This window comes from Maniola hyperantus, chromosome 11, assembly GCF_902806685.2.
Source record: "Maniola hyperantus chromosome 11, iAphHyp1.2, whole genome shotgun sequence".
Classification (NCBI taxonomy): domain Eukaryota; kingdom Metazoa; phylum Arthropoda; class Insecta; order Lepidoptera; family Nymphalidae; genus Maniola; species Maniola hyperantus.
In genome coordinates this window covers 13,516,208-13,539,562 of record NC_048546.1, presented here as the reverse complement: position 1 = coordinate 13,539,562, position 23,355 = coordinate 13,516,208, and the positions used below count along the sequence as shown (strand labels likewise).

Here is a 23,355-nt window from a genome sequence, read left to right as displayed (position 1 = left end):
ATACGCCTCGACCACCACACTTCCGGGGGATATACAACCTCATCACAGACGATTTTGGGTGGTGCATGCGATAAAGAGTCATAGTTGTGCGGACTTTTCTGTCCAGGGCGTCAAGTTCAGTCTGAGTCCATCTGAGCACGCCAAAGGTGTACATGAGAACGGGCATGACCCAGCCGTTATAAGCTCGGATTTTATTGGCGCCTGACAAATAACTATTACAGATTTTTGTCAGACGGCCAAAAAAGGCCTCGCAAACAGACTGTTTCACGTCCGTCTCTTTTACCCCTAGCGACTGTGACATGCCCAGATACCGGTATGACTCGGCTTCAGAGAGGGTTCTGATGGTGGACGGCTCAAGACTCATTTCAGCCGAATGAGTTACCTGTCCCCTTTCCACATGCATGACCGCACACTTGTCCAGCCCAAGCTCCATCCTGATGGAATTGCTGAAGTCAGTGGCGACATTCAGCAGCTCCTGCAGGCGGGTGGCATTGGGTGCCAGCAGTTTGAGGTCATCCATGTATAGAAGGTGAGGCACTTTTGTTCCTCCTCTCCGAAACTGAAAGCCTGTCCCCGAACCCTCCAGCAGAGTGCTGAGTGGGTTCAGAGACAGACAGAACCAAAGCGGGCTCAGACAATCACCCTGGAAGATACCCCTTCCCTTATTATTATTATTATTATTATTTATTAATTATTTAATTAGAACGGCCATAAAGCCAATTACACTAATTAAACTATGAGTACAAACTAACATAAACATACTTACAAAAATTGTTAAAATTATAAATTTTAAAAAGCAAAATTATAAATTTTCACAAAAGTGCAAGATCTGACCCATGAGGTCAGCCCATTTGTCAGCAAATATGTCACAGCGAGGGGACTCCTTCAGCAGATAGATTGGTCCACATTTGGTATTTCTTATTATATGTATCACAAGCACGTATGATATTTTCCAGTACCGATACTCCTCGGTAGTTGAAATCTAATCACCGTAATATGATCGCGTGGAGTTTCTCTCGGAGATGTTTCCCGCTTAATTGCTTTTTCAATTAACGCCTCGACGATCTTCATTTCACATCCGCGTAATGGATTCAGCATAGATTATTTAATCATACATACAGACGTGCAACTACATTCATGCAAAAAATAAATAAAGTAAAAGGTGCATTCAGGAAAAAAACCGGCCAAGTGCGAGTCAGGCTCGCGCAACGAAGGTTCCGTACTAAAGTCGTAATTGTCGACATTTTATACGATAATTCAAAAACTATCATGCATAAAAATCTGTTTTAGAATGCACAGGTGAAGACCTTTCATATGATACCCCGTTTGATATAGTTATCTTACTTCGAAAATTGAAAATACTAATTACTAGTTCATGACCACAATTTTTTTTGTGTCATGTAACCACAAATTCATGGTATTCCTATAACCAGTCAGTGTGGTATTCAGATTTTTCCCCGAATGTCTGCTATAAGACCTACCTACCTACCAAATTTCATGATTATAGGTCAACGGGAAGTACCCTGTAGGTTTCCTGACAGACCGACAGACAGACAGACAACAAAGTGATCCTATAAGGGTTCCGTTTTTCCTTTTGAGGTAGGTACGGAACCCTACAAATCAACTAAAAAGACTTTTTCACGTTTAAAAATGGTGCCATATAGCCCCACCATTTTGATTTTTTCAGAAAAACCCCTTGGGTTTGTGATAACGTCTCAATAAGATGAGAAAATTGTTTTACCTACGTCATTTATCAAAATCCAATAATCAGTGGTTTTTGCGTTTTATGACCAAATTGATGAACCTACAAACATGATACGCGAAACTTAAATAACTTTTCTGTAGTCGGGTAAAAGGGACTGGATCTTCTGTCTCTATTTTTCTTTGCCACGCACCGCTCTCAGACGTTCATAATTCCATTTGGCAGACGATGGTAAGTCCACCTGATACGCTTTCAGGATTCCCAAGCAGAATAAAATGTTCCTTCATCGAATTACTGCGTGGCGGCCAATAGAATGGGGGACACCTGGTGGTAAGTAATGGTGCAGTCTAGTTCTTTGTAACACTCTTGGCAGAGTTTTCGTGGCAATCTTTTACGGTGTATCCACACTGCAGTTAACATTTGTGGAGCAACGTTTCCAAATGTTACTCAGCAACATCAGGCAACAAAAAGTTATTTATTGTTAATATTTGTTGCCACAAAAGTTACAGATTGTTACCTAATGTTACCGTGTTGCACAATGTTGCTCCACAAAAGATAACTGCGGTGTGGATGCACCGTTAGGGCCGATCTTATACACCTCACGCGCATTCGTCATTTCTCATCTCTCATATCGCATACTGCACATTGTACCATACAGATTTATCTGTTTTGACGGATTAAAGCGTTTTATAATCTTAGGTTCCAAGGTCCCTTGGATATTATAAAAATTATTTATACATTTTGTTCAACTGTATCTATTGAATTGATACTGATCTAATAAGAGAAAATAAAATTGTGAAATAAAGAAGAATGCTTTATTTAATTAGCGTACTGATCAACAAAGAACATACGAGTACATGGCGCCGATTGGTTTACTTCGTCCGAAGATATCTACTAGTATTTGCCCTTGCCCCAGAGACCGCCGCCGTAGCCGAGACCGCCGCCGTAGCCGAGGCCTCCCCAGCCGTATCCTCCGTTAAGGCCGTAGCCGAGGCCCCCCAGTCCGAGGCCGCCCAGTCCGACGGTAGATACGGGGACGGTCTTGAGTACGGGGGCGGTAATGATGGGGGCGACTGCTACGCTCTTGATGATGGGAATGGGGGCAGCCTTGATCAGGTTCTGGGTTGAAATTGCTGGTGCTAGGATGGGGGTCTTGATGATTTGTACACCTGTACAACAAACACTTAGATTTATATTGAGAAAAATCTAATCCACGCAGGTAAATTCGCTGGAAAAAGCTAGTGAAAATACTGAAGAACGTTAAAATAAAATCAAAAAATCACTTACCACTGCCCCAACCTCCATATCCGCCCCAACCTCCATATCCGCCCAAACCTCCATATCCGCCCCAACCGCCCCAACCGCCCAGTCCACCCAAGCCTATGGCTGAGCCGTGGCCGGTCGCGACTACGGCCAAAACGCAAGCCAACTATTACAAAAAAAAGATAAAATAATATTATTAATACTGGGTTAATTCAAACATTCTAAGAAGTTAGAAGTTTAACGGTGCATCCACACCGCAGTTATCTTTTGTGGAGCAACATTGTGCAACACGGTTAACAATCTGTAACTTTTGTGGCAACGTATTAACAATTAATAACTTTTTGTTAACAGCGACATCGGGCAACAAAAAGTTATTTATTGTTGATATAAATGTTGCCACAAGAGTTACAGATTGTTACCGTGTTGCACAATGTTGCTCCTCAAAAGATAACTGCGGTGTGAATGCACCTTTATGTTGCTGAGTAACATTTGGAAACGTTGCTCCACAAATGTTAACTGCTGTGTGAATGCACCGTAAAAAGCGGTAAGTAACAAATAAAAATCCTAATAAAATTTAAAATGAGAAAGTTTGGTTGTTTGTTACTCCTTCACGTCATAATAATTGAATCAGTTTGGATGACAATGATCATGACATTTTCGCCAAGCAAAGCCGCGGGTGTCGCTAATATCCAAATAACAATACAGTGCGACAAAGCTGTCTTGGCACTTGAATGACATTTACAGGAGGGCGCTGTTGGAGAACAAAGTCTTAGAATATTCAAAAAAGAACAAAGGGGACACATGACAGCAACGTTAGTTCCGATTTTCGCCACGCGTCAAGATAGCCTTGTCGCATTGTAATGCATGCAGCGCCAAATACTTAACTAACATCGATATAAATGACAAGATATGCCCAAGCGAACAAAAATTTTCACAGTTTTGGAACCAAATAAATCAGCGCCACCTCTTAGATACTAATGAACGACCCGTTTGAAATCCAGACGTCACTGAGGTTGCATTGGTGAGTCGGTGCCATTTTGCTTGTTCAATGGCCCTGTCCTTACGAAGTAATATATTAGTCAATATTAACTAAGTCGTTTAAACTACCGTGAGTGATTTCCATTCTAGATAATATCTGTCCCGGCTTTACTCACGTGTTTAGTCGACGTTAGCCCGTCTAGTTTCGAACCCATACGGGGTCCTTTTTCAAGGGAGTCCGTTCGCGCACGTGCCGCGGTTTTGACGTGCGCGAACGGACTAAACGGATAAAATAATATTATTAATACTGGGTTAATTCAAACATTCTAAGAAGTTAGAAGTTTAACGGTGCATCCACACCGCAGTTATCTTTTGTGGAGCAACATTGTGCAACACGGTTAACAATCTGTAACTTTTGTGGCAACGTATTAACAATTAATAACTTTTTGTTAACAGCGACATCGGGCAACAAAAAGTTATTTATTGTTGATATAAATGTTGCCACAAGAGTTACAGATTGTTACCGTGTTGCACAATGTTGCTCCTCAAAAGATAACTGCGGTGTGAATGCACCTTTATGTTGCTGAGTAACATTTGGAAACGTTGCTCCACAAATGTTAACTGCTGTGTGAATGCACCGTAAAAAGCGGTAAGTAACAAATAAAAATCCTAATAAAATTTAAAATGAGAAAGTTTGGTTGTTTGTTACTCCTTCACGTCATAATAATTGAATCAGTTTGGATGACAATGATCATGACATTTTCGCCAAGCAAAGCCGCGGGTGTCGCTAATATCCAAATAACAATACAGTGCGACAAAGCTGTCTTGGCACTTGAATGACATTTACAGGAGGGCGCTGTTGGAGAACAAAGTCTTAGAATATTCAAAAAAGAACAAAGGGGACACATGACAGCAACGTTAGTTCCGATTTTCGCCACGCGTCAAGATAGCCTTGTCGCATTGTAATGCATGCAGCGCCAAATACTTAACTAACATCGATATAAATGACAAGATATGCCCAAGCGAACAAAAATTTTCACAGTTTTGGAACCAAATAAATCAGCGCCACCTCTTAGATACTAATGAACGACCCGTTTGAAATCCAGACGTCACTGAGGTTGCATTGGTGAGTCGGTGCCATTTTGCTTGTTCAATGGCCCTGTCCTTACGAAGTAATATATTAGTCAATATTAACTAAGTCGTTTAAACTACCGTGAGTGATTTCCATTCTAGATAATATCTGTCCCGGCTTTACTCACGTGTTTAGTCGACGTTAGCCGGACAAGTTTCGAACCCATACGGGGTCCTTTTTCAAGGGAGTCCGTTCGCGCACGTCAAAACCGCGGCACGTGCGCGAACGGACTCCCTTGAAAAAGGACCCCGTATGGGTTCGAAACTAGACGGGCTAACGTCGACTAAACACGTGAGTAAAGCCGGGACAGATATTATTTAGAATAACTAAGTCATATTAAAAAAATGGAATACTTACAGTGATGTAGGTGTTCATTGTACTTGATTTCTTCAGACGAAGTGTGCCGCTGTTTGCACATCGTCCATTATTTATACTAAGTCAGGTATCCTGCAACCTTTGGGCTGGTTCCGGCGCTCCGTGATGCAATACGATCGAATTGAGGTGTCAGGATTCTATTTTACACGTGTTTCTGCTTCCTTCATTACTGTTTAATTTCAAGATTTTTTATATTTATTTAAGTAGGTACATCTTATAATTAAGAGTACGTTATTCCGACGCTTCCTCCCCTTGAGCATTAAGTCAACATGCCTCAAGCAGAAGAAGCGCCGGAACAAACTGTGTCATGTGTGGCACAGTCAGAGAAAAGGTTCCAGCTCAGCATAATGCTGTATGCCTTGATGTACAAGAGCATACAGCGCTGATTTTCAGCTAGAACCCGGAACCAAACATTGTGGTTCCGTCCACGTTTGTAACTAATTTACCAGCTTCAGAAAAATTCTGCCCCATCAATGTAACACTCTTAAGTTTACGTGTCAATCAAAATTTTGAATAAATGCTTTGTTTATACCCACTAAAACCCAGCGGCACTCCTGCGCGTCGCCTGGCGACTGAGTCGCGGGAACGCCGAAGCAAACCACTGCGACCCTCCACCGGGGACCCACTCACGTCAATCCCGCGCACGTCGCCCGCGTCTCGTCCTTCGCCTCATCCACTGTGCCCTCTGCTAGTCAGAGGGACACGCGGAAAAACCTCCCCCCTGCCAGGTCATTAGCCATGGCTAACAATATCCCCCGAAGAGAGATTATTAGCCATGTTACCCGGGTGCACCGGCCCGAATACTGCTCTTCCCCTCGCATGCCCGATGCATCCAAAAGGGACCAGCAGCACCCAAGCACACTGGGAGGTTACTTGGCTGGCACCCCTTTCATAGCCTACCTAGCCTACCTACATTTAACGCCTCCCAGTATTGGTGAAGCTTCGACGTTTTGTTACAAGTTTCCTACATTCTGTCTTGAACTGTGCTCATATTATAAGCAATGCGAAAGTGTGTTTGTTTGTTGGTGTGTCCTTCAATCACGGATCAACGGATCAACGTGCTTTTTTGCATGGGTATAAATAAAGACCTGGAGAGTGACATAGGCTATTTTTTATCCCGGAAGATTCCCACGGGATTTTTGAAACCTAAATCCAAGCAGATGATGTCACGGGCACTCGCTAGTTGTGCATAAGAACTGCCTTTTCAAGCAATGCCGTCAAGCTAGCCAATAACTGAAACTTACGTTTGTTTATTGAGTAAAATATTTGTACAATAACATACATAGGTATTGTATCGGGGCACGGCCGTACATAAATAAATAAATTAATTATTTAAATTCGTGTAATTGTAATGATAAATCTTGGAAATAATCGCCGCTGAATTAGCGGCGTTAATTGTGTGTTTGTAACATATTTGGTTTCGTGAGTAGGAATAAATTTAATGCTCGAACGGGTAATGGACGGTTTCCTTCATTAATCATACTTTCAAGGTGTTAGATTTGCTTTGTTCGATCTGTTGACCTAATGCCGTGGTTTGACAGCCGCAGTGTGACGACCGCAATCCCATTTGACAGGCGGACACTCTCTCGCTATTGGCTGAAATGCATTGTTACACCAAAAATACTGAAAATAAATTCAGCCAATCACATTTTTTTTTGTTTTATTTTTTCAATATTAGCCATGTTTATCATGACTCAATAAAAATGCTCGAACGGGTAATGGACGGTTTCCTTTATTAATCACTAGCTGATGCCCGCGACTTCGTCCGCGTGGATTTAGGTTCTTAAAAATCCCGTGGGAACTCATTAATTTTCCGAGATAAAAAGAAGCCTACACTTTCCTGGTCTTTGACTATACCCATGAAAAAAATCACATCGATCCATTGCTCCGTTGCGACGTGATTGAAGGACAAACCAACAAAGTACACACCTACAAACCAATAAACCAACAAACAAACACACTTTCCCATTTATAACAGGGGTTGTGATAGGTACATGCAAGGTGGATTTTTTTTTTTTTTTTTTTATTCATTATAGGTGTACGCTTGACCACAATCACACCTGATGGGAAGTGATGATGTGGCCTAAGATGGGACGCGTTTACCTAGAAGATAGCCTAGCCTATTCACTCTTGTTTTAAAGATACCCGGGTTGTAATTGGTAGGAAACACATATCGCGGAAGAGTATTCCAAACCTTAGCCATACGTATGAGGAATGATGACGCAAAACGTTTCGTGCGTGTAGATGGAATGTCGACGACATAAGGATGGAAACTCGCCCGACTTTTGCTTTGCTTTGTTTAATCTGTTGACCAGTGAGCCAGTGACCTACTGCCGTGGTTTGACAGCCGCAGTGTGACACCGCAATCCCGTCTAATACGATACGATGCTGCGTAGAACCGAGATACGATATAAAATTTCCTACACTAGAATTGCTACAGTCTACACTCTACACCACTATATAATCTGTCATGTCAGTCTGACGGAGCGCCTTTGTAATTAAAGTGTACCTACTTCCACAAAAAGAGCAGATCGGGGAGAGCGGGGACAAATGAGCTACACGAGCCGCGACAAAAGAAATAAAAGAAAAACTTCTCCAGCTAGTATCTCTCTTCAGGAAATATTTAATCGCGTGTACCGGGTGAAGGAAAACATCGTGAGGAAACCTGCATGCCTGTGAGATTTTCCTAATGTTCTCAAAGGTGTGTTAAGTCTACCAATCCGCATTTGGTCAGCGTAGTGGACTATATCAAGTAGGTATGTAAATTAAAACTTATTTTACACAATACTTTATTACATTTTATTTTTCCTATTACCTTTAGCTGTTTTTATTTTCATTTTGTATTTAATAGTATTAAGTCTATTTTTACCCATCAATATAAATGACAAGATATGGTCAAGCGAAAAAAAAATTTTCACAGTTTTGGAACCAAATAAATCAGCGCCACCTTTTAGATACTTATGAACGACCCGTTTAAAATCCAGACGTCACTGAGGTTGCATTGGTGCTAAAGCACCAATGAGTCGGTGCCATTTTGTTTGTTCAATGGCCCTGTCCATACGAGTACGAAGTAATAATATATAAGTCAATGATTTTTACCACAATATTATTTTCAGTTACCACAATATTATTTTCAGCAGGAGAAGCGCCGGGGTAAACTGTCATGTGCGGCACAACTCGAAACAAGACACACTTTCTACGGATTCGAACCCCGAGCGACTTGTTTATTTCTTGCGCTCTAATCGCTAAGCCAATGCGGGGCTAAAACTAGTTCATAGTTTAATTAGAAATTTAATTATGAACTATTTCCCCGTCTTGTTAGTGCAAGCTGCCTTTGCTTGGTCGTGAACAGATGGCGACCGTAGCTGTAGTCTAAGAGATGACAGTTTTCAACCATTCCTACATCTATATTCTGCATAATTATAAAAAGAAAAACTGACTGACTGACTGACGGAGCTATTAACACACAGCTCAAACCACTGGACAAATCGGGCTGAAATTTGGCATGCAGATAGCTATATCGTAAACATACGCTAAGAACGGATTTTTGAAAATTCATCCCCTAAGTGGGTGAAATAGGGATTTAAATTTTGTGTAGTCAAATCCCTATTTGGGATAGGTGTGGATGAAGTCGTGTTAGTTAGTATTATAAAGAAAGAGTGCGAATTTTATGGGATTGTGTGTATGTAGAGCGTTATTATCTACAGGACCAGTGAATCTATTTCAAAAATTATTTTACTTATTGAACATTATACTTACTAAAAAATTTTACATAAGTTTTTAGTTTAAATCGGTAATTTAAAATTGTTAGCAAACTTAGAACTAATAGCGGACGTGGATTCTACGAATTTTAGAAGATCTTCTATTCAATAATTCCTTTGAAATAATTTATTTTTGACTAGCTTATGCTCATGACTTCGTCCTCGTGGACTACACAAATTTCAAACCCCTATTTCTCCCCCTTAGGGGTTGAATTTTCCAAAATCTTTTCTTAGCGGATGCCTACGTCAAAATAGCTATCTGCATGCCAAATTTCAGCATGATCCGTCCAGTAGTTTGAGCTGTGCGTTAATAGATCAGTCAGTCAGTCAGTCAGTCAGTCAGTCAGTCACTGTATCTATACTTAACGAAATGGCCCACCAGCTCTTGGTGTATTTTAAACTTGTTCGTTCCTTTCCACGTCGAGTGTTCTTCAACAATTTTCACCTTTTCTATGAATAAATTTTCTCTATGCTTTGTAGATTGTACAATTTTTAAAATACCTACTTTTACAATGATAAACTACTTTCTATTTAATTTTGCTTTGTATGCTTTTCAGACAAAAGCTAACTAGTGACGCAATTTTACTCCAAAAATGTACCGATTATTAAGGGGTAAAGTTTTTTATTTAAAAAAATCATAAAATCGATTATTGTGAGCCAACGTTCAAAGATAGATGTATGCTATCGCGGACTTTTTTGTAGAACAAAGAAAGAGAAACAATTTCACGATACATTGTTTTCGTGTAACTTTGACCATTTATGCAGCGCACGCCTCGGAAACTCTCAAATGAGAGGATTTTTTCCGACCTAGTGCACATTATTTCAATTTCCCTAGGGATCTCTAATTTTTGAGAATTAAACTGTACCTATAAACCTTCCTCTTGAATCACTCTATCTATTGGTGAAAACCGCATTAAAATCCGTTGCGTAGTTCAAAAGATCTACGCGTTCATACATACATACATACAGACGCGGGACGCGACTTTATTTTATACTATGTAGACAAGTAGGAAGTAGGATTACAATAAAACCTAAAGCTAGCCTTATCTTATTACTATACACATCATGCCCGCGTGGAATGGTGCCAAGAATATTGGCTGCATTTCTGCGCATCCGTTGCGCAAAAAATGAGCCAGCTCTTCTGTCACTTTCTAGGTCTTAAACTATACCTATAAAAAAAACACGTGATCCGTTGCTCTGTTGCGACGTGATTGAAGGACAAACCAATAAACCAACAAACAAACACGCTTTCACATTTATAATAGGTGTAGTGATTAAACCCAAGTTAAATGCTCCTCAAGCAGCGCTTGTATTAGTTCAAGTGTGAACATAGCCTGCCAGAGTAAAGGAAACTTCGCTCAAAGGAAACCTGTTAAGACTTACGTTTACGGGATTTAGTTAACTTCTTTATAAATAACTAGCTGCCCCAGCGAACTTCGTACCGCCTAACAGTCGATTCTTTTTCAGGATTTTTTTTAATTTTTCTCTCCGTAAGAACCATCCCCGTACTTCAAGGAATATTGTGAAAAACGAATTAGCGAAATCGGTTCAGCTGTCCTCGAGATTTGCGATCAGCAACACATTCAGCGATTCATTTTTATATAATACTAGCTTATGCTCGCGACTTCGTCCGCGTGGACTACACAAATTTCAAACCCTTATTTTACCCCCTTAGGGGTTGAATTTTCAAAAATCCTTTCGAAGCGGATGTCTACGTTATAATAGCTGTCTGCATGCCAAATTTCAGCCCGATACGTCCAGTAGTTTGAGCTGATACCTGTGCTGTGTGCTGTGCGCTCTGTGTGATAGATCAGTCAGTCAGCTTATTCTTTTATATATTTAGATGATATAAGAAGAAGATTTACAGACAGTAAGTACCTACCTGCAGGTTTATCTTATTCAGAGGGCCGTCTCCGCGCGTCGTGCTGAATGCCATGCTAGTTCGAGAAACAATTTACATCTCGACTTATTTCCCCAGAGAAGGCATTGGAGTTTATTTTAAATCAGACTCCTCTCTTTGCTTTCTCTTAACAAAGAGAAAGCAAAGCTTTCAGCTTGAGCTGTACCCGCGACTTTGTCCGCCTAGACAAGAGGTGTATAGAAAATCTCGTTAACATTTCCCAGAATTGTAAGCTGTGATAGCCTAGTGGTTAGGATCTCCGCCTTCTAATCGGAGGTCGGGGGTTCGATCCCGGGCACGCACCTCTAACTTTTCGGAGTTATGTGCGTTTGTTTTAATTATTAATTAAATATGTCACTTGCTTTACCGGTGAAGGAAAACATCGTGAGGAAACCTGCATACCTGAGAGTTCTCCATAATGGTGTCAAAGGTGTGTGAATTCTACCAATCCGCACATGGCCAGCGTGGTAGACTATGGCCAAAATCCTTCTCAGTCTGAGAGGAGACCCGTGCTCTGTGGGTTGATCATGATGATGACTGTAACTTTACACAAACTTTACATTTTTCACTGTAACTTACCACCAAGTGTCATTATTCTGAATTCTTGTAATTTCACAATAGGCGCATAACAATGCCGAAGTGAAATTTTTATTCATAAAAAGCGCTGAAAAATTACTGAAGCCCACTCGGAGTGGAGAGGTACGTACAACTTTAATAAACTACGACCGCCATCTGCATGAGATGAAGTAAGGCTCGCTACAATCGCGCGACAAGAAAGAACATTTTGTAACGTGTATAATTATTAGTCCACCGCTCCGCTCTCGCTTTCACAGCTCGAGTTGTCTGTATACGCCTCTCTCTTCTTTGTCTGTGAGCGAACGCCTATTCTTAAATTGTGTGTCGTATTTCTCTTTAATTATTTGATAATTTAGACGAACCAATCTCCATTAATCGTTTAAGCAAGCGTAGTGTGGAACGCCCTCCAGCACGATGGACCGACGATATAAAGAGACTGGCGGGAAGTGGCTGGATGAGGAAGGCTGAGGACCGGGTGTGGTGGCGCTCTTTAGGGAAGGCCTATGTCCAACAGTGGACGTCCACAGGCTGATGATGATGATGATGATGATGAATCTTCATTATTGTAACTATTAAGTGAAGTGTAGCAAATAAAACTCACCATAACTTTTACAATCTTTTATTAGTTTCAGGGTTCCTTACCCGAAGGGTGCCAACGGGACCCTATTACTAAGCCTCCGGTGTCCATCCGTCTGTTCGTCCGTTCGTCTGTCTGTCAGCGGGTCGTATCTCGTGAATCGTAATAGGTCAAGAGTATACCGGTACAGAACCTTGTTACCGAATAATATCATTGCTTGATGATGCACGTGACTTTGTCCACGTTGATTTAGTTTTTTAATCCTCTGGGAACTCTTTAATTTTTCAGGATCAAAAGTAGATTAAAGCCAACTCCAAGATGAAAGCTATCTCTTTACAAAATATTAGATGATGCTCGCGACTTATTCCACGTGGATTTGGGTTTTTTTAATTTTCCGGGATAAAAAGTAGCCTATGTCACTCTCCAGGTCTTCAACTACAACCCTAACAAAAAAAATTAAGTCGATCTGATGCTGTGTTGTGACACAATTAAAGAACAAACCAACAGCAGTATTTTGTTGTGAAATGCGACTAGGTATTTTATCGTTGATTTATGTCCACCCTTATTTCGTACGAGTAACACGAGGCCATGAAGGCCACATGTCGAATTTACCAACTCCTGACTAAATTACACGAATACTTTACGACTCGTGTTTTCAAAATATTATGAATTCATTCATAGCATGTCCCATTCCCATTAACATAGTTAATTGGCGATAAGTTGCATGTCGAGTGTACGAAATTGACTCATAGCTTTATTTTAAAAATAATTATCTGTATAATATAATTATATAGAATTCAAAGTCCTGACTTATACAATATACAGCCAAAACCGCTGGTCCTAGTGACATGAAATTTGTGTCCTTTGCAAAGAGTAGGTATCCAGCTTAGAAAGGATTTTTTCAATTCCACCCCTAAATGGGTTAAATGGGGTGTAATCCACACGGACGAAGTCGCGAGCATAAGCTAGTCAATATTAAACATGACTAAATTCCCCTTCCCCTTCTCCCCTTGAAGCAGTGATAGCCTAGTGGTTAGGACGCCCGCCTTTTAATCGGAGGTCGGGGGTTCGATCCCGGGCACGCACCTCTAACTTTTCGGAATTATGTGCGTTTTAATTAATTAAATATCACTTGCTTTAACAGTGAAGGAAAACATCGTGAGGGAACCTGCATGCCTGAGAGTTCTCCATAATGTTCTCAAAGGTGTGTGAAGTCTACTAATCCGCACATGGCCAGCGTGGTAGACTATGGCCAAAACCCTTCTCACTCTAAGAGGAGACCCGCGCTCTGTAGTGAGCCGGTGATGGGTTGATCATGATGATAATGAAATTCCCATTTCCCCTCCAACTAAGAGAAGTGTTAGGAGTCGTCGTCGTCAACCGATAAGAGTCCACTGCTGGACACAATTCTCTTGTAGAGACTTACACACCACGATCTTGCGCCGCGTAAATCCAGCGGCTCCCTGCGACTAGTTTGATGTTGTCTCTTCATCTAGTAGGGATCTTTTAACGCTACGCTTTCTAACACCTTAGGACCCCAACGTCTAACGGATTTTCGAACTATGTGCACTGCACGTTGCCACGTCAGCTTCGCAACACGTTGAGCTATGTCGGGTACTTTGGTTCTTCTACGGATGTCTTCATTTCTGATTTGATCCCATAGCTTTCACTATCGTTGACTGAAGTTTTTTTAATTCATTATAGGTAAACGCTTGACTACAATCACGCCTGATGGAAAGTGATGATGTGGCCTAAGATGGGACGCGTTTACCTAGAAGATGCCTAATGCCTATTCACTCTTGTTTTAAAGATACCCGGGTTGTAATTGGTAGGAAACACATATCGTGGAAGAGTATTCCAAACCTTAGTCATGCGTATGAGGAATGATGACGCAAAACGTTTCGTGCGTGTTGATGGAATGTCGACGACATAAGGATGGAAACTCGCCCGACGCCGACGTCTTGCGGTGCGGTGGTAAAATGGTGAAGGGGGGACAAAATCGAAAAGTTCCTGAGCACACTCTCTTATTTTATTATGACCCAAATTCTTTATCTTTATACGAGGCAAGGCCGCGAAGACGAAGGCCATAAGTCAAATTTACGAACAAAGTCTCGTGTAAGTTGCATGAATGCTTTATTGCGCCTGGTGTGAAGGAATAGTGTGCCGCGCTCATACATTATTACTATCGCATATTTAACTGCTTCTGAGACTGCAAACTTTAAAGATACAACTTCATACACTATCATTATTATCAACCGATAGGAATTCCAGTTTAAAAAATTAGTCATAATAGTGAGTTTGACGTGAGCTACTCACAAATTAGTCATTATTTTGACTAATTTCTTAAACTGGACACTTTCAAGTTCAAGTAAAGATTTTTATATAAACCTGTGAAGATGATAATATTGCTAGGGGCGATTTTTGAATGCCAAAAGTCTACTTTGTCGCATTAGTTTACAAATTGTGAAAAACCAAATTAAATTTGAATTTCGCCTTAAATAGAAAAACATGTCTTGGGCCTTAAATAGAAAAACATTTATTTATCTTAAAAAATTACTTATTACTTAAGTGATTTGAAAAACATCGTTATTTTTCTGGAAATTTATAGGAACTTAAAAATACTTAAGTTGATCTATAGTCTATACTTACACGTAGTAGGTACTAAAAAGGAGCTAAGAAAAATCTTTATTCATAGAATACTAGATGATGCCCTCGACTTCGTCCGCGTGGATTTAGGTTTATAAAAATCCCGTGGGAACTCTTTGATTTTTCTTTGAAATTCGGTTAAACTAGCTAGCAGACACACTTTCGCATTTATAATATTAGTATAGTATGGATAAGCAGATTGTGTCTCAGCTGCTAGATATACTTAATACTTATCATACCTAATAAAACTCTACCTAGGTACCTATTACAAATTAGAATATCATTAGTTGATATTAATTATCTCTGCGAATATTAGTTATCTAGGTATTTAAGAAATCCAATTTATTAGTTCCATTTTATAATAATACTTATAATACTGGTTGAAATTCTGCTCTGGAAATATATACAAAAACAAAAAAACAGGTAAATATAGTTGCTGTTTTGTCAATACCACTATGTAACACAATTTTTGTTTTTGCCCCAAGTGTGGGAAAACAAAAATTATCCTATGTTCTTGTCTTCGCAAACGCCTGGTTCTGGAGAAATCGTAAGGACGTTAGGCCCATGCTTGCTTTCCTCTGCAACCTGAAAATCCTGGAAAAGACAATAGTGGCAATACATTTATCTTCTTTTTTTAACCGACTTCAAAAAAAGGAGGAAGTTCTCAATTCGGCTGTATGTTTTTTTGTATGTTTGTTACGCGATTAATCCATCAAATGAACCGATTTTGATGATACTTTTTTTGTTTTGTAGATTAAATCTTCAGAGGTGGTCCCATTTCAATTTGGTAAAGATCTGATAAATCTCTGATCTGATTGCATGCCTAATATTTAAGGCGAAACATTTCTACTGGACAATTTTATGTAATAACATCTCGTTGTAAAATGTTTCCGCAAATAAAGAATCTTTGAATCTTTGAATCTTTGAAATATCTTCGGAGATGGAGAACGGAACTCCTCAATAGATAAGAGTAATATCTGTAGCACACGGCTTTAGCTCGCGATCAGTGTAAATAGCTTTGTAAAACAATAGGTTTTTAACCAGATATAGCATATTTTTAACCGAATTCAAAAAAGGAGGAACTTCTCAATTCGGCTGTATTTTTTTTGTATGTTTGTTACGCGATTACTCCGTCAATTATAAGCCGATTTTGATGATTCTTTTTTTATTATATAGGACATACTTCAGAGGTGGTCCCATTTCAATTTGGTAAACATTTGATGCACATCTTCGCGGAGATGGCTCGCGATCAGCGTAATAGCTTTGTAAACTGTATGTTTTTTACAAACTGCCCAAAAAAGGAGTGAACTTCGCTACTGAGCACCGGTATCCTTTCAGAATCAAATCAAATCAAATTTTATTCCATGAAATCAAAATGAAAGAAAAATGAAATCAAAATCAGCGTGGCTTAAGCTTAAGCCACGCTGGCCCAATGCGGACTAGGAGACTTCACATACTTTTGAGAACATTATGGAGAACTCTCAGGCATTGAGGTTTTCTCACGATGTTTTCCTTCGCTGTTAAAGCAAGTTACCGGAATATTTTAATTGCTTAAACGCACATAACTCCGAAAAGTTGGATAATTTGCGTGCCTGGGATCGAACTCTCGACTCAGACAGACAGACCCCTTCAGTTTCCTTCCTTCCTTCCTTCCTCCTCCTTCCTTTCCTCCTCCTTCCTTTCCTCCTCCTTCCTTCCTATCTAACCTACCTAAGGGTTCCTTTTTTCTTCTGAGTTACGAAACCCTAAAAAAGAACTGATCTTGCACTTAGGTAAGTCTTATCCAATTTTACTTACGCTCTTGGTTATCGCGGAAGATTTCGTCATTCTTTGTGCTCTCTTTTGTGCTGATGCTGCTCGCTGCTGCAAGATCTATAAATAAATACTCTTTAGGCAAGTTACTTACTGAAGCTTTAGGTAAAGAAAACGGATGACAGGATAAGTAGGTATGTATAAGACTTTACACGCGTTTTGAAGAAAAATTTTATTTTTATGCGGTTCGTTCGGTTACACGCTTCGACCCCTACATCGAATGGAATCAAAAAATTCAAAAATTGGGAAAAGTATCTAATGAAAATTATTAAAAACCGGCCAAGTGCCAGTCAAGCTCGCGCCTCTGTGCGCGGTTCCGTACTACAGTCGTATTTTTTCGACATTTTGCATGATATTTCAAAAACTATTATGCATAAATATAAATAAAAATCTGTTTTAGAATGCACAGGTGAAGCCCTTTCTTATGATACCCCACTTGATATAGCTTTCTTACTTCGAAAATTGAAAATACTAATTATTAGTTCATGACCACAATTTTTTTTGTGTGATGCGATGTAACTACAAATTCAAGGTTTTTTAGATTTTTCCCCATATGTCTGCTATAAGACCTACCTAACTGCCAAAATTCATGATTCTAGGTCAACGGGAAGTACCCTGTAGGTTTCTTGACAGACAGACATACACACTTTCTCATTTATAATATTAGTATGGATACACAAGAAAACAACTAAATACTAGATATTTATTTATTTATTTTATTTTTATTATTCATGTACCAAAAATTGTAGTTACAAAGTAATAATAAATTAAGTTACATCGGAAATGCTTATCTCTAAACAGAGATTTCTTCCAGCTTCCCATTCAAGGTTGTGAGTGAGGCGTATCAAGAAGTGGAATAGGTCTACGGTACTAGAATCTAATAAACTACATAAATATCTTATAATAAATACCCAAATCAACTTATATACAATAATAATACTTATCATACATAATTATATACATAATATATGAAAAAAATAAATACATATAATATATAAAATACTCTATATTAATGATAAGTAATACTGCTTCACTCTGTATTTGAATGAGTGTACTGAGTGTAGATAGTAAGTACTACGCTTTAAAAAATTCACTAGGGGCTCTAGATCAAAGGACTGGTTCTGGAAATAACCTGTAATCTCCTCTGCTCAGCTTCCGCCAACTTCTCCCTGATGTCTGGTAGTTTGATATCAGCTGGTGGAGGATGCAGAAGCCTCTGCAGGTGTGGCGGTGGAGTGGTCGCCTTGGGGGTGCTATCGAACACCTCGATTGGTATTTCATACGCTATGGCTGGTAAAAGGGAATTCTAGTTTAAAATCTTGAATTGAATAGGTAAGTAGTAATTAAATTTTAGTTCTTCGAATAAGTATGGTATTTTTATATTTATTCTTTCGTGGTTTTTAAGAGCGCTTCCAAAAGTCAAGTTGGCATCATCATCAACTTATCGTCGGCTCTTCTCCTATCAGAATGAGAAGAGTTTGGCCATAGTCTACCAAGTCAAGTGCGGATTAGCAGTCTTCACAGTGCGATAAAAAGGTGTGTGAAGGTCACAACCTTTGTGAATATTATGGAGATTTCCCAGACGTGCCGGTTTCCTCGCGATGTTATCCTTCTTTATTTGCCTTAAAACGCACATAATTCCGAAACGTTAGAGGTGCATGTGTGGGGATCGAACCCCCGACTTCCCAAATAGAATAGACGTCCTAACCACTAGGCTATCACAGCTTAGGTCTAGGGCTGTAATATCTAGGGGTGTAATAAGTATATAAATTAAAAACACCTAATGGTTCAGGCCTTACGTGGTTTAGGTTTAGCTGGTGTGTCGGGCAGCACCACCGTTGGCAAGTCGTCCTTGTGATGGTGACCGTTGGCACCATTCGCCCCGTTCGCGTTGCCACTAGCCACCTTCTCTTTGCCATTAGCCACCCGGTTGCCACCCTCCGGCGCCACCACTTGCCCCGAGGAGCCGCAACCCATCCTGGCCACTTTTTTGGTCACTGTCTTTTCACTAATTTATATTAACTGTTTTGAATTTCTATTTCTGGGGTAATTTGGCCATTTCTTTTCACAATTGTTTTACTTTTCATTTAGTTTTTTTTTATATTTTGTATCTAATCCGTAAAACTGTTCTTAACTGATTGACTTGATATAAAAAACAAAAACCTTTACCATACCTACCGGAAATCGAATCTGAGACCTTTCAGGACAGATATTTCAACCATTACACCAGTCAATACCACTATTATTATTATCAACTAGCTGAACCGCCCCGGCTTCGCTCGGGTGGAATTTAGAAAATTGAGGGGGAGGTTGAATTAATTTTTTCTCTCCGTAAGAACCATCCTCGTACTTCAAGGAATATTATATAAAAGAATTAGCGAAATCGGTTCAGCGGTTCTCGAGATTTGCGATCAGCAACACATTTGGTGATTCATTTTTATATTATAGACTAGATGTATTAAAATCTGAGAGTTAAAATCTAAGAGTTCTCTAGGGCTTTTTAAAAGTCTAAATACACGTCGACGAGATTCGGGGGCGTCATCTAGTACTTAATAAATAGGTAGGTACCTAGATATATTTTCTTTTGAATACCTTCCTAGGAAATTTCCTTGTTAATACAATGACAAAGAAGTTCGTTGGGTGTAATATACGTTGAGACGTCGTAAAATGGTACGACCCGGTTTTATAACAAAAAAGAAAAACATAGCTTGTTAAAATAATATTAGATCCATAGAAAAATTGCTTTGTTGAATTTCAGTGTCTTTTTCATGTAAATTTAAAAACTATTGTTGACTTTGGATCATAAACATTTTATGTTCTACATTAGAGCATTAAGTATTTTGCGCGTAAATTAAAAATTGTTTTAGACTTTGGTCTTAGAGCGAGATCTATAGAACGCACTCTGACTTAGCTTAGACTTAAGACAAGAGTTAAAACAAAACAGCGCTATATCTCTCACGTAAATCTGTCTCGTTTTAACTCAATCTTCAATCAATCAAAAAAAAGTCTGAGCAAAGTCAAAGTGCGCTCTATAGAATTATAGATCTCACCCTTAGATTCTTCGTGTCATCGAATGTATATAATATGTATAAACTCAACTGCGTAATGGACTCACAAGAAAACCTTATTACATCAATATATATATATATATAAACATAGCTTTCATTATAATTACTTCAACACCAACAACAAAAATGGCGCTGGAACTTTTAGAATATTACTTTATAACGCGTAAAATTTAACTCCTCACACGCCATTTTAACTTTATGTTTCAAATCAAAAGTATGATTTTAGTCCTTATTTTAAAGGTAAGGTAAACTGTACTTTTGACATGACAGTTGACCCATAGAGTTAAAATGGCCCGTGAGGAGTCATTTTGTTATTCAAGGGGCGGACCAACAAATTCCTAAAAATCCGGCGACGCATCGGCGGTTCCTCTGGTGCTGCAAAAGTTCATGGGCGGCGGTACTTAATCACTTAACATCAGGTGACCCTCTTGCTCGTTTGCTCGCTATCTCTATTTAAAAAAAAACTAGGTACTATCACTAATTGCTGTCATGTCACTGCGGATCTAATAATAAATAATATCTACAAATATCACTTGTCAATATAGTTGTTGTTATAAAGTGTGTCACGACGGGGAATAGAAGCGGTGACCCGTGCGCGCCCGGTCGCATCAGCAACGCTACTATCCTTCGAAGCCTTCGATTAATATAGGTTTTATTTTCACCATACACTTTCAGCCATGCTTCATTGAAGTGTAGAGCGGTTGAAACAACTTGATACTGTTTATTATAATAAACAGTTACAACAGGTATTATTCCTATTAGGTACTATTTGCACGTAGACACTTCATCAATTAAATACTTAATAAAATAAATTGGGTAGATCTCTTCAATTTCTTTTTTCCAGCTCGACATATTATTACAAAAAATGTGTATAATAAACAAAATTGTAATATAAGTTGCGACTAATTCCACCTATTTTATTTTCTGTATCATTTTGTATGCAAGTATCAAGTGGTGGTGATTGAACTGCATTCAGGACTAACAATGCTTACACAGAAATTACATGGCACACTGTTCGAAAACCTATAGCTATGTGCTGATGAATTATAAGAGGAGGTTTGGAGTAGCCAATATCATTGTACAGTAATGAAAGCGGCAGAAAGTAATGGACATTGGCCTTTAGAATGACATTTCGGCTTTGTAGAGCGTTGTCTCTCTCACTCATATCTATAGACGTTTGGCGGTCTCAACGACTGCGACAATGCTCTAAACAAATCTGCTATAAATTCTAAAGGCCAATGTGAATTACTTTCGGCCGCGTACAGTAGGTACCTAATTAAATTTTCTAATAAATGCAAGTATCAAGTAGTGGCGACCGAACTCCATTCAGGATTAACAATGCTTACACAGAAATTACAGGTCGCGCCGTTCGAAACTCTATAGCTTCGTATGTGCTGACGAAATGACAGGGGAGGAATAGAATCGCCACTAAATTAGTACCTACTCATAAGAGTAATAATAATAATTTAATTAATTCGAAAACCGAAAGGTTGACGGTTCAAACCGCGCCCGTTGCACTATTGTCGTACCTACTCCTAGCACAAGCTTGACGCTTAGTTGGAGAGGAAAGGGGAATATTAGTCATTTAACATGGCTAATATTCTTTTAAAATGTAAAAAAAAAAAAAAAAAAATTAATTATCTAATTCAATATTCGCTTTTGGAAAATATTGTACATCGACCATTAGAAAGAGGTTTCAGCTTCGTTGAGCGTTGGCTCTGTCACTCATACCTACGAGTATATGACGTTTTGTCGGTCTCAACGACAGATACAAAGCTCTACGAAACCGCTATCTCTTTCTAAAGGCCGATGTTCTGCCGCGTACTGTACATACACCCTAATACCAAAATTTTCGTCTACGAGCTCTCTGTCTGTCCGTGTGTCACGGGTCTCTACTCTCTAGTAAAGACCCGTGACACGCGGACAGACAGAGAGACAGACAGCAGAGTGACATTAATACCCTAAAAAGCATAAGTTTTAAATAGGTATAAATAACAAAAAGTACAATTTTAAAATAACTCCAACTTCCGCAGTCACCACTCGAAATTAAATTTCCCTTTTAAGAAAAGTTTGTCACTGAGAGAAAATCTTCCAATTCCGAAGAAAAATTTCAAACTCATCGCGCGACACTCACTAGCGGGTTTCATTCAATTCATTACGGAGTCAGCGATATTCTCGGATTGAAATTCTTTATAAAGTTTTGCGACATTCGCTATGTCCGCATTTACTTGAGTTATATCACAAATCTTGAAGATAAGTATTTTGCAAAAAATATACCTACTGTTAATTATCTCGATGTACGATACGCTATGTAGGTACTATTTCTTATGCTTGCTTTTACTAATTTTGTGATTAAATTTTTCAAAATGTATACATAACGACTTATTAGTGAATGAATGAATGAATGAAATTATTTGCCAAATTTCTTATGCCTAGAGTAAACTATTATTTTTAATTTTATTTAGTACCTACTTACTTTCAAATTACAATTTTCATGCTTTATTCCTATTCAGTACCGCAAATCATCAAATCCATTAACTATACTTTATGATTACAATAAATCTAAATATATAAAAGGAAAAGGTGACTGACTGACTGACTGATCTATCAAACTACTGGACGGATCGGTCTGAAATTTGGCATGCAGATAGCTATGACGTAGGCATCCGCTAAAAAGGATTTTTGATAGAGGTGTTTTAATTTGTATAGTGTACGCGGACGAAGTCGCGAGCATAAGCTAGTAGTTAAGTAGTAGTAGTAGTAGTACCTATTTAATAACACTTGAAATTCAATCCAAAAAAAATAGAAAAGAGAAAAAGCCAAGTTTATTTCAAGTTTTTCTTAAGATTAAACATATCTATAAAATACATTATGTAAATTGTTTTTTTAGTCCCAACATCGACTCCATACCTTTCCCTGTCCTATCACTGGCGGACAATCACTATCAAACACCTACCTGATTGCCGCTACATAATGCATGCCCCTCCACTCCCCCCACCTCCCCCCACGGAAGCCCTAAACCACTAACCACCAGTTGACCCCCTGGATGGTTCAAAGCATGCGTGTTTTGTCCCTAGTAAGTATATCGATTTTATTATTCGTTGATTAGGAATTTTATGCATTTTTATAGTAGCTTTCAATGTAGTTTATTTTTATGATAGTGTTTTACCTACACTACAATATCTATATACATAAAAGGAAAAGATGACTGACTGACTGACTGCCTGATCTATCAACGCACAGCTCAAACTACAGAACGGATCGGGCTGAAATTTGGTATGCAGATAGCTATTATGACGTAGGCTTCCGCTAAGAAAGGATTTTTGAAAATTCAACCCCTAAGGGTGTGAAATAGGGGTTTGAAATTTGTGTAGTCCACGTCCAAAGTCGCGAGCATAAGCTAGTATATATATATTTCTTAAACGATTGTAAAGGAATCGTACCTAATCGATGGGCTGTCAAAAGCTAGCAGATAGACAGACAAACACTTTCGCATTTATAACATTAGTATGGATAATACACATTACACTGTAAACTTACGATGTCTAGAATACTAGGTATCTAG

General features: G+C 39.0%; 2 protein-coding genes across 2 annotated transcripts; both read right to left on the bottom strand.

Annotated features, from left to right (window-relative positions):
* Positions 1–2,503: 2,503 nt before the first annotated feature.
* LOC117986704 (glycine-rich protein-like) lies at positions 2,504–5,613 on the bottom strand. Its single transcript, XM_069501701.1, has 3 exons — positions 5,433–5,613; positions 2,990–3,131; positions 2,504–2,871 (listed from the first exon to the last, which is right to left on the bottom strand). Exons 1-3 carry the CDS (start codon positions 5,448–5,450, stop codon positions 2,597–2,599), a joined length of 435 nt encoding a protein of 144 aa, XP_069357802.1. The 5' UTR covers positions 5,451–5,613; the 3' UTR covers positions 2,504–2,596.
* Positions 5,614–15,121: 9,508 nt separating this feature from the next.
* Positions 15,122–18,835, bottom strand: LOC117986703 (uncharacterized). The gene is made up of 4 exons (XM_034973576.2): positions 18,522–18,835; positions 17,855–18,012; positions 16,708–16,782; positions 15,122–15,504 (listed from the first exon to the last, which is right to left on the bottom strand). The coding sequence occupies exons 1-4, from the start codon at positions 18,697–18,699 to the stop codon at positions 15,412–15,414; spliced, it is 504 nt and encodes a 167-aa protein (XP_034829467.1). The 5' UTR covers positions 18,700–18,835; the 3' UTR covers positions 15,122–15,411.
* Positions 18,836–23,355: the final 4,520 nt, after the last annotated feature.